Below are 12,648 nucleotides of genomic sequence, written 5' to 3'. Positions count from 1 at the left end.
CAAAAGACCGCGGGTGCGCTGCAGACTGGACCGCGGGTGCGGTGCCGCTTCGGCGAAGTTTGGATGCAAAGGACCGCGGGTGCGGTCCTTTTAGGAGCGCGGGTGCGCTCGCCTTCCGCGGGTGCGCTCGCCTTCTGACCGCGGATGCGGTATAGCTTCGGCAATATTCTCTTAAATTTGATTATTATGGACAGCGGGTGCAGTCCCTGAACTGGCGCGGGTGCGCTGTACCTTCGGCAATTGCACTTGAATAACATTCCAAAAACCTCAAATATTATTCCCATGATTCTCAACCTACTCTAATTTAGACATCCAACTTGTAGGACTTCCTTGATAGCTCATCATTAGTCCTTGAAGTGCATCTTTAAACTTCTTGCTTCGTCCCCTCCTTATAGGTCCTTTGGGCAACTCCAATGACTCCCATGCTTTCTTTGGTGCTTGATCAACCACATTTGCATCACATCCACATTATATTCCTTACTCACATCCATTACTGACGCCAGAAATCCCTGACACCCCTTAACCAACATCTTATTCACCTTCAAACAAGTAATAAAAGAAGTGTCAAGCGAAGTACCTGAACGCTTGAAGACCCTATTGTCACCTTCCTCTGTCGAAAATCGTACAGTCTTTTCCACACAATCTATTACTGCACGATATGATGATAGCCAATCCATACCCAAAATCACATCAAACTCTATCATAGGAATCACAATCAAATCAGCAAATAAGAGTCTCTCATTCACTTGAATAGGACAAGCTTTAATCACACTTGTAGGACAAATCACATCACCCGAAGGAAGCACAATATTAAACTAGAGAGGTTCAAATATAGGTGCAATCCCCAATGATCTCATGAAATTTTCAGACACAAAGGAATGCGTAGCTCCAGTATCAATTAAAGTAAGAGCTACATTGCCTGAAATCAGAATAGTACATGATATAACCGACGTATCTGGATTAACACCCTCTTTGGTCAAAGAGAAGATGCGCCCTTGGGTTCGTCCTCGGCCTAAGTAATGGACTGTACAGTTGAAGAGGGCTTAAAAGATTTGATTTGTATTACTCATATCACGAAGGTGCATCTTCTTTTCGGTAGCTCATCACATAAGAACTCCAAAGTTAAGCATGCTTAACTTGGGGCAATTTTGGGATGGGTGACCTCCTGGGAATTTTCCCAGGGTGCGTGTGAGTGAGGACATAAGCGATCGCCGGTGCCATAGTTGCACGGATAATGAGCGGCTCCGGTCAGGCTTCTAGGTGGAGGGAACATGAATGCACCGACCCACACGGGAATGAGAGGGATTCTGAGACTGTTCAATGTAATGGACTGTACAGTTGAAAAGGGCTTAAAAGATTTGATTTGTACTACTCATATCACGAAGGTGCATCTTCTTTTCGATAGCTCATCACATAAGAACTCCAAAGTTACCAACTGTAAAGGCCCGTATTTCGTATTCATATTTTAGCGGAATTATTAAAAATTTTCTAAATAAATAATTATCTTGCCTCATTTATAAAATAAACATGTAAATAAGTTTAACTTTAGAATAACAGCGGAAGTCAACATTGTATTTCCAACAACAACTAAAAATAATCCAACATCATAAAATTTAGTTTGAACGCTAAAAGGTGGATAAACTAAAACATGAGGTCCTCGGATTTACTACTGCTGCCCCAAAATAGTTCACTGGTCTCCGCCCGCAGTCTCGACCTCATCAATACCTACAACAATCAAGTCTAGTGAGTCTAAAGACTCAACATGTATATATCGTGAATAACAAGTTAATATATCATAAAATCACATGCAACGTAAACATATGGTATCGTAAAGCGCATGGTGAAAATCGTATCATGAATAATTATAACTACGTGCATATCTGAAAATCATACGTAAAAACTCTGCTCAATAGAGCTCTGTCATATCATATCATAATTTTCTGGTAGAGATAATGTTTCTAAGCAAGTGGCCCATAACATAACGTGAGCGCCTGATCAGACTAAACCACAGTATACTGGGCGGTAGATATCACCACAGCCCTTGGACTGGATATCCGTACCCATACATAATCGTAAACCGGTCGTAAGTCACCGGGTGGAGAGGTCCTCGGTTGCGCCTACCTACTTCCAAACCCATAAACGTAAGGTGGCCACAAGACATATCGCATATATCTAAAAAATAAACGTTTTATATTTTTATGCACGTAATATAATTATAACCTTATTTTTACCGGATGAGTTGGATCGCTCTCAGGCCTGCTGCAACCTAATTCTAATATGTGACACATGAAAATATTCTTATCTTTACCAAAACTTAACAATAGAACCAAAAACGAGACGATTCAGACCAACAACTTGATTTTTAATCATGGTTAAACGTCGGTTTAATGTTGGTTCGGGTTGGTACGATGCCGCAATGTGACACGCACATCCACATTTGTAACATTTGTTGCTCCCTACAAGACATTCACCCTTGTGTGCCTTGTTGCATTTGGGACATAAAGGCCTATTCGTCTCAGACTGAACCACAGGAGCTTTACCTCGATGTTCTTCTTTTCCTTTTCCTTTGTATCCCCCTTTCCAACTTTGGCTCGAAGTTTGGATCTTTTGATTAAAGCTCTGTCTTCTCAATTGCCTTTCCTTCTCAATCTCTTTCTCGTCATGCTCCGCTAAAAAATCTTTCTCCACGATCTCTTTGTACGTTGTGGCCTTAGACATTCTGACATCCCTCCTGATCTCAGCTCTCAAGCCTCTCATGAAGTGTTCCCCTCGATCTTTGTCATTCGAGGCACTGAAAGGAACAAACAAACAACCTTCTTCAAACTTCAAAATATAATCATTCACATTCAAGTTGCCCAGCTTTAGTTCTAAGAACTCCTTCACTTTCTGTGTCTTGACATTCGTGGAGAAATATTTGTCATAAAATAGCTCCTTGAACTCATTCCATTGGAGGGTTTGAACGTTGACAGTTACCTTCGTGGCCTCCCGCCAAATGCGTGCAGTCTTGGTCAGAAGAAACACTGCACAACTAACTCGATCATTATCCTCAAAGTGCAGGTAGTCAAAGATTGCTTCAATAGCTTTAACCCATTCCATAGCATAAGAGGGTCCGCACTTCCCACAAACTCAGGTGGATTCATTCTTTTAAATCTGTCATACGCTCCCTCTGAACTAGGCTCCTGTCTCACAAGACCTCTACCTCTCCCTTGTACTGGGTTCTGAAGTCTCAATAACTCTTGGAATTGATCTCCATGAACTTTGGCTTGCTCCTTGAGCAACTTACTAAACTCATCAACAACTCGTGATGAGGAACTATCTTCTCCCTCTACAGCTTTCCTCTTAGGTGGCATCTCTTACATTGCATCTCAGTTTAAAATCATTTTAAATCATCTACATACCATTAAAGATACTTATCATCCTATCAGTACATCAATGAGATGCAGAAATATACATACCGAAGTGTCGCCAACAGAAGAAGTCATGTGCCAAACATTGGTCCGAAAAACGACCGCTCTGATACCACTAAATGTGACACCCTGAATCGTATTAAAATAATAAACTCTATAATGCGGAAGCTTTAAAAAAATAGACTTGGAGGAAAGTATGTACTTTAAAAATTTTGGCAGAGTTTCCCCATAAAAAGGAACTCACCACTTGCCTCAAGCAATAAAACCAGTACATCAAAACATTCCCACAACTAATATATAGAGATATACAAAATCAAAAGCATTCCTTTTGAATTACCAAAATACTTGAGACAAGTTTAAACTCCCAAAATATCAGGTGGGTTACAACAAAATATATTAGCAAACTCCAACCATTACAAAACAAAATACTTTCTTAAATCATCCATTGACAAAATAATCCTTTCATCCTAGCTCCAAGATTGGCACATTTCCTTCTTCCGTCTCGACACCACGCCGTATCAGTCTCGGTTACCTGTATCTGCATCTCATGAACATAACTGAAATGAGTTATAAAAACTCAGCAAGTAGACCTTTAAATAACAAGTACATATACCATAGAGTAATGAAGGAATCCATACCATTTCTTAACCGTAATATGCCATCAGTCAATAAAATGCGTATATAACAATTATAAGATGGCATCTATAGAACAATTCATTTCTTTTCATTCGTATGGCATTGATAGGTCATCAATCAATTGTACACATGTACGTCTCAGTCAAAATCGGTCACAGTACATGTCATTATGTTGATCAACTTCAGTCAAGTGGGTTTAGAATTACCATAGGTAACACCACAATACCACATAACCATCAAGCCATAAAAACATTCATTGAACATTTTATCAAACACGTGGTGTGCGTGCTAAAACGTTAGCTCCTTTACTTTGTCATTGGCATCAATTCCATCTCTTTTCAATATATCAATACATACAATGTACATAATCAATGAGTTAAAGGAGCTAAAATCATTTAAAATATCATTTATCATATACATAGATCATGAGATGCATTCAAAGGAAGAATCTACTTACAACCAACTAGAGATACACTAGCCTTGGCACTTGGTGATGATTCTACAAGATAAAACCATAATAGAATCCATTAATATCACTTTCTTAAGCTTTCAATCCCCCGTAAGTCGAAAACTTACCAATACAAACTTACAACTCAAGGAATCTAAGAACAAGACTAAGTAATAGCTTACCTTGATCCTTCTCTTAGCTTAGATGAAGATACCAACTTGGATTGAAGGAATAAATCAAGAGATGATAGGAGGGGAAGAATAAAAATGGAAGAAACCGATGGAGAGAAAAGAAGAGAAGGAAAATGAGTAAAAAGATGATCCCATTCGATTTTATGCCTTCCCGAACACCAAAACACGCTTTTTAACCTGCTGGGCGCTCGGGCGGTCACATATTACCGCCCTAGCGCCGAACTTACTGCCCAAAACTCATAAATTCAGAACGGGGCGCGCTCGGGCGGTCAAATCTTACCGCTCGGGCGCCGCTCTATGCACAGCCACTGTAAAGATCGCTTCCGAAACGCCTCTTCCCTTCAGAATTAGAAAAAGTGTAAACAGGAAAGTTGTAGCCCTATGTCTTGGCTTTCATCTCCAATTGGCCTCATGTCATTTGGAGGTCTGAGTAAAGAGTTATGCTCATTCTCCCAACATGTGTCACTTGTAGGAACGACGATACGCACGACACACTTCGGGGCGCTTTTGGTCTATCTTCCACAATGATTTGAACGAAACTCAAAACACAAAAGTTATAGCCTTATATCTTATATTTCCAATGGAAGAGGCCTCACATCAATTGGATCAATATACAAAACATTATGCTAAAAATCACAACTACTGCCACAGTTTTATACCGTTAGAGCACTTCCATTACTTATTTAACACAAATTCAACATTCTATTCTACCCATCCATTATCTATTCCATTCTATAACATTCATTACCATTCATATCATAATTTAAAGCCATAAACCATCACCATAAAAATACCCTAATTCATAATAAAAGACATGAACGATCGGCTATTACAATTGCGCCTTTTATTGTAATGACCCGACACCACTCACCCGCGATCATTACTCATAGGACTTCTCCAGCCCAGGCACTGGAGCTTTTATCTTCCCAGGATTTGAACCCAAGACCTCCTGGAAATATAGGTCTTGGCAGGTAATGATTAATGATTGCGGGTGAGTGGTGTCGGGTCATTACATGAACCCTCGGCCAACACTTGGCTCGATGGGCACCTGCTATAACAATCTCGCATTTGCACTGGAGCAAACTATCCATATGCTTCAAACCCATCGATTCGTGATGCTTCTCAAATAATGGTCCAGGTAAAGGCTTAGTTAGTGGATCAGCAACATTATCTACAGAGCCGACTTTGTCAATCGACACTTCTCCTCTTTCCACAATCTCTCGGAGGATGTGGTACTTTCTCAATACATATTTGGATTTCTGATGAGACTTGGCTCCTTTACTTGAGCTATAGCTCCCATGTTGTCACAAAACACCGGGACAGGAGCAACTCCATTAGGAATGTCGTCCAACTCTTGGACGAAATTCCTTATCCAAACAGCCTCCTTTGCTACAGCTGATGCAGCAATGTATTCGGCCTCGGTGGTGGAATCCACAGTACTGTCTTGCTTGGAACTCTTCCAAGAGACACCAGCACCATTGAGCATGAATATGAACCCAGAGGTTGACTTCGAGTCATGGATATTGCTTTGGAAACTAGAGTCGGTATAGCCTTCCGATTTCATGTTCTCCACCCCCATAGACCAAGAACAGCTTATTGGTCCTTCTAAAATACTTGAGAATGTCTTTCACAGCTTTCCAGTGTGGAAGACCAGGGTTCGATTGATATTTACTCACTACACTTGGTAAAAAAGTGATGAAACTTAAAATTAATAATTTATTATATGTTAAAACCTGTATTTTAAAATTTAAGTTTTAATTATAAAATTATGTTATTTTAGTATAATTTGTTTATAATTAAATATCTTACTAAATATGTTTTATTTTCAGGTTTTCTACGTGTTGGTAAAATAATTATAACTCAAGCTACAAAATTCAAATGAAGGTGATTCAAACATGTTTGGAATCCTTGAGAAATTATCTACAACTTTGCAGAAGACATGAATGCCTAAAAAGTTCATTAAGATGATCAAATTGTGCAAAATCAAAAGGATGACAAATTTACTTTTACAATGACCAGCTTATAGTAAAAAAATCATAAATAATTCAATATTTAACCAAATGAGGTGAACCGAATGGCCAAATTTTCTACAGACAATTTCCTACATGTTTGCTGTTTTGAGCAGAGTCAAATTCGGAGAATAAAGTCGTGGAACATAGCATTGAAAGAAGGGCCATGGAATTGAAGTTGAAGGAGAGAAAAACTACTATTACAACTATATGGCATTAATAAAATTTTTGACCCTTTCTCTCATTTGGCTTATAGATAGAAGCCTTGTGATAGCTTGAGGATCATTCTATCCCATTGTAAAATATAGCGTGTTTGTATAAAAGTTCTAAGTTCAAATATATTTTTCATTTTCCCAAATATGAGTGTTGATCAAAAGTAAGCTCATGGAAAGCTAAATCTGTTATGTCAAGGTGAAGAGGATGAATTCTTGGTATAGTAAGATTGTTTATATTTTGTATATTATTTCTTTATTTCATTTCATTTAGCTAACTTCTTTTATTGTAGGTATAAAAATGAATTATTTGTTGTTATCAATTTACATCAAATGCTTGATACCATTAAAGTGATTATCTTGATTTGTTGTTTAGTTTTGATACAGTAAATATTTCTTCAATTATTATTATTTTTATATTATATATATATATATATATCATATATTTCATTTCGACGATAGCGTGGCTCTGTCGGTTGTTCTAAATGCAATATTATGATTTATACTAACATCTAACAATCTAACATTTACTTTATCGCAACTAACTTTTACTTTTCGCATCTAACTTTTACTTTACTGCAACTAACTTTTACTTTACCGCAACTAACTTTTATTTTTCGTATTTAACTTTTACTTTCCCGCAACTAACTTTTATTTTATCGCAACTAACTTATTAAATCATATATTTCATTTTGGCAATAGCGTGGCTCTGCCGATTGTTCTAAATGAAATATAATGATTTAATTTAACATTTACTTTATGCAGTTATATATTTATATAGTTATATATATAATCATAGGTACTATATATAAAATATCGGTTAATTCGGTATTTTCTATAATGGGAACTATATTATATTATGTGTGTGTTTAATTATTTAATTTTCTTGAAACTATTAATTATGGTGGTTTCCTTTATTTTAATTTTAGTTAAATAATATTACATAAACCAAGAATAAATCTTTGAGCCTTGACAAATTTATAATTTGTAAACTTCATTCTTGAATTTGGTAATTTATAAATTAATAAATTTAAACTTAAAATAACCTCTCTGTGGATCGATCTCGTACTCACGAAATATATTACTTGCAGACAACCTACACTTGGGTGAATTATAATTTAAGTAGTAGCAAAAAGCCACGTCAGGACATGTAGATATCATCCCATACATGATGCTACCAATTGCAGATGCATACGGAATGCGTGTCATCGCCGCTATCTCTGCATCAGTCTTGGGAGACATAGAGTTGGATAGTGACATGCCATGACACATTGGTAGATGTTCTCTCTTGGAGTCATCCATCGAGAACCGCTTAATGATGGTATCAATGTATGTGGACTGTGTGAGACTAAGCAATCTTCTCGATCTATCTCTATAGATCTGTATTCTAAATACCAAAGATGCTTTACCCAAGTCCTGCATCGAGAACTTACTCGCTAACCATATCTTAGTTGATTGCAACATCCCTACATCATTCCCAATGAGTAGATTGTCATCAACATAAAGCACAAGGAATGTCACAGCACTCCCGCTGACCTTCTTATACACACAGGGTTCCTCAAGATTTTTAGTAAAACCAAACTCTTTGATTGTACTGTCAAATATGAGGTTCCAACTCCTAAATACCGGCTTTAGACCATAAATAGATATCTGAAGTTTACATACCATATGCTCACTTCCGACAGATGTAAACCCTTCAGCTTGAGACATGTAAATCTCTTCCTTAATATCCCCATTAAGAAAGGTTGTCTTGACATCCATCTATCATATCTCATAGTCATACTATGCAGCTATGGCTAGCAATATCCTTATAGACTTGAACATTGCAACTAGAGAAAAGGTTTCCTCAAAGTCAACTTCTTGTCTTTGAGTATATCCTTTTGCCACCAATCGCGCCTTGAAGGTCAATACCTTCCCATCCGCCCCAAGTTTCCTCTTGTAAATCCATTTACACCCTATGGGAACAATTCCCTCAGGTGGATCCACGAGATTCCACACTTGGTTCGAATGCATGGAATTCACTCAGATTCCATCGCTTCAAGCCACTTGGATGAATCGGTGGTCTCGAGATGGCCCTCTTTAAGAAGCAGACCATACCTCATAGGTGGTCTCGAGACTCTCTCGGATCTTCTAGGAGCTTTTATCTCCTCTTTTGGCTCTTCGAGTGTGGGTTCTTCAATTGTGGGTGTCTCTCAAACCTATTCGAGTTTTATCATCTCCCCTTTTTTATCCAATAGAAATTTCTTTTCCAAAAAGGTTGCATTCCTAGAAACAAACATATTTGTGTCTTGGGGATGATAGAAATAATATCCAACTGAATTCCTTGGATATCCCACAAAGTAACATAAAATGGATCGACTATCCAATTTATCTCCCACTGTCTGCTTCACATATGTAGGACATCCCTATATTCTAAGATAAGAATATTTGGGAGGCTTACACATCCATATCTTATATGGTGTCTTATCAATTTCCTTTGAATAGCCATTGTTCATCAACAGTACCGCTTTCTCAAGCGCATATCCCCAAAAGGATGGTGGCAACTCCGTGAACCCCATCATAGACCAAACCATGTCCATCAAAATCCGGTTACGACGCTCAGAAACACCATTCAATTGTGGCGTAGCAGGCGGAGTCCACTGCAAGAGAATCTCATTCTCCTTAAGATACTCTTGGAACTAGGCACTCAAGAACTTACCACCTCGATCCGATCAAAGTGACTTGAAGCTTCGTCCCAACTGTTTCTCTACTTCACTTCTGAATTCTTTGAACCTTTCAAAGGCTTCAGATTTGTATTTTATCAAATACACATACCCATACCTTGAAAAGTCATCGGTAAAGGTGATGAAGTAGGCATGTCCATGCTTAGTGGTAATGCTAAGCGGACCGCACACATCGGTATGGATCAAATCCAATAACCCTTTGGCTCGCTCTACATGGCCCTTAAAGAGAATTTTGGTCATCTTTCATTTCAGACAGGTTCACAAGTCGTGAGAGAATTAATATCAGACATATCAAACATGCCTACTCCCACTAGCTTGTTCATCCTTCTTAAAGAAATATGTCCTAATCGAGAATGTCATAATTGTGCCGAATTTAGAGTATCTTGTTTTTGCTTGTTTGTTGTTGTTATTGCTTGGACATTGTTTAGTAGAATATCTTTCAATTTTAAGGTGTAGAGATCGTTTTCAAGTTCTCCAGTACCAATCAAACATTCATTCTTGTAAATGTTGCAAACACATTTGCTAAATAAACAAGAATATCCATCTTTATCAAGCATAGAAATGGAAACAATGTTTTTCACCAAATCAGGTTTAAACAAAACATCTCTTAAATCAACTTAAAATCATTGTTCAACAATAAGTAAACATCTCCTACGGTCTTGGCAGCAACTCTTGCTCCATTGTCCATCCTCAAGAAGGTCTCACCTTCCCTTAGTCTCCTACTTCTTCTCATCACCTTCAAATCATTACAAAGATGTGAGCCACAGCCGGTATCCAATACCCAAGAAGTAGAGTTAATTGAAATGTTTACTTCAATATAGAACATAGCGTTTCCAGAACTCTTCTGGGCAAGATATTCTGTAACATACCGTACTTTTAACTATTTTAAAATTTGCGGAAAAATTAAAAATTTCTTAAATAAGACGTGAACCCTCAAAATTCGATAAAATAAATTGTTCATCTCAACAACCGTTGTAACGAAAGATCTCGAAGTAAAGTTTGACAAAATTATTTGCTTAAAATCTCATAACCAGTAACATAAATCAGAGTACTTTTAAACATTTCATAAAACTTAAAACTTGACGGTCCTCGGCTTTAGCCTCCCGCCCAAATACATCCTCACCTGCATCAATCAAGTCTAGTGAGTCTAAAGACTCAACATGTATAAACTGGGAGTAACGAGTAATATGTAATAAAATCACATGCAACTTTAAAATAGAGCGTACGTACTTGAAACTTGAACTTGCATACTTAAAATCTTGAACGTAACATACTTAAAACTTGTACATACATACATAAACATAGACGTGCCATCATCATAAGACTTTTCTTAAACATGCTTGCATACTTGTTGTAACGCCCCGAAAATTTAAAGGGCCACGCGAACCACATGCATATAAATTATTAAATTCTTTGTATTTTGATTAAAATGTTTTAATTGCATTAATTAATTATGTGGTGCATATTTGCGTGTTTAAAATATATTTTCTACATGGTTGCATTAAAATGTATTTTTAAACATTATTCGAGTTGCGATCGAGGAATGGAGAACGATGGCTGAAAAAAATAGAAAATGTTTTTATTGGTTAATTGTTTTTTTTTATTATTTAAAATATGGGTGATGATTTTTCTTATTTTTGAAAAATATGGGGTTTTGAGGTGATTTTATACGCCGGGACGTAAATTTTATTGGTGTTGGTTTTTCAACAAAAATACGAACTTCTTGGCAACCCGGCTATTAAATTCACAAACTTATTTTACCAAAATTATTTTTAATATACTAATTAAGCACTAATAGGCCTAATTATATGCTTAATGGGCCTAAGTCTAATTAGTAAATATTTAGCTATAAAATATATTAAAAACCCTCCCCAAACCTAATACTTTGCACGCCCCACTTCCCTAAAATTTACAAATTCTTTCTCCCTAGCAAAACATCACACGGACACACACAAAATAATTTGGAGAAATTCAAAAGCTTCAAGGGAGTTCAAGCCATGATCGTTCGTCGCCGTTCTTCGATTCGTCAACGTATATTCATGCGTAAATTACGCAAAGGAATGCCATACATCTCCTTTTCTCGTTCATTACATCATATTATTGTTTAAATTATATTTGAATGAAAAGCATGAGGTTTTACGAATATTTTCGAAATATTGCGTGTACATGAGGTAAACTTGTGAAATTTGTGTATCTAAGGTGCTGCCATGATTAGGAAGGGTTAGGGTCATGTTTTTACACATGTTTAGGGTCCTAGACACACACACAAAATGCTACAACATGATTAGAATCAAGCTGGAACAGCCTACAGAAAACAGAAAAGAAAAAGGGGCCGAGAGTTGAAGGTTTGGGTGCATGTGTGTATCTTGTTGCCTCGTTCTTATGCATGGGGCTTGGAGGCTCAATCAGGTCAGGGTGATGGGTCCTAAGGGTCTCGTTCTAGGGTCAGGAAGGGTCCTAGCCATGCTAGGACCCCTCGCGCTTAGCCTTGGAGGAGTCCCATGGGGAAGGGACTCCTCGCGCGATCTAGGTGTAGGGACAGCAGCCAAGGGGGCTTCCTGCTGGGGCTGGGTGGCTCAGGGTAGGTTCATTAGGATCCTATAGTCATGGGCATGGGTTGGGCTAGGTGCTGGAGTGGAGTGGTTAGCCGGTGGCTCGACTGGAAGTGGGTGGGCGCAAGTGAAGTAAAGAACGCGCAGGGTGTTTCCGTGATTCAGAAGCTTCGCACGTGAGTCCCAGGGCTTTGGTTGGCCTGGGCATGGTATGGGCGTGGTCCAGGGAGGGTTAGGGTGTGCTGGGCTCGGTATTAGCTCAGCTGGTAGAGTCCTAGGATAACTAGGAGTCCTAGAGCAACTATGAAACTCACACACGCATGTACAGATTTTGGGTCAAGATTCAGGAAGGTTTTGAGCGGACCAAGGGTTGTTTTTCGGGCTGGGCTTGTTCGGTGGGGTCCCTAGGTGAGTTGGCTAGGTTTTGGCTTGAGGCCGGCTCGGGCGTGGCTCGAGTAAATTGGGAGGGC

General features: G+C 38.3%; 1 protein-coding gene across 1 annotated transcript; it reads right to left on the bottom strand.

Annotated features, from left to right (window-relative positions):
- Positions 1 to 389: 389 nt before the first annotated feature.
- LOC142537554 (uncharacterized) lies at positions 390 to 3,096 on the bottom strand. Its single transcript, XM_075643062.1, has 2 exons — positions 2,461 to 3,096; positions 390 to 815 (listed from the first exon to the last, which is right to left on the bottom strand). Exons 1-2 carry the CDS (start codon positions 3,094 to 3,096, stop codon positions 390 to 392), a joined length of 1,062 nt encoding a protein of 353 aa, XP_075499177.1.
- Positions 3,097 to 12,648: the final 9,552 nt, after the last annotated feature.

This window comes from Primulina tabacum, chromosome 2 (assembly GCF_025594145.1).
Source record: "Primulina tabacum isolate GXHZ01 chromosome 2, ASM2559414v2, whole genome shotgun sequence".
Classification (NCBI taxonomy): domain Eukaryota; kingdom Viridiplantae; phylum Streptophyta; class Magnoliopsida; order Lamiales; family Gesneriaceae; genus Primulina; species Primulina tabacum.
Note: the sequence above shows the minus strand (reverse complement) of the source record. Positions and strands in the feature narration are given on the sequence as shown.

What these genes read in the sequence shown, in the direction of transcription:
- LOC142537554 (XM_075643062.1), bottom strand. Translation starts at nt 3,096, where the DNA reads ATGGAATGGGTTAAAGCTATTGAAGCAATCTTTGACTACCTGCACTTT. An exon ending in CACACAAGGGTGAATGTCTT is followed by an intron (nt 816 to 2,460) that starts GTAGGGAGCAAC and finishes GAACCTCTCTAG; the next exon opens with TTTAATATTGTGCTTCCTTC.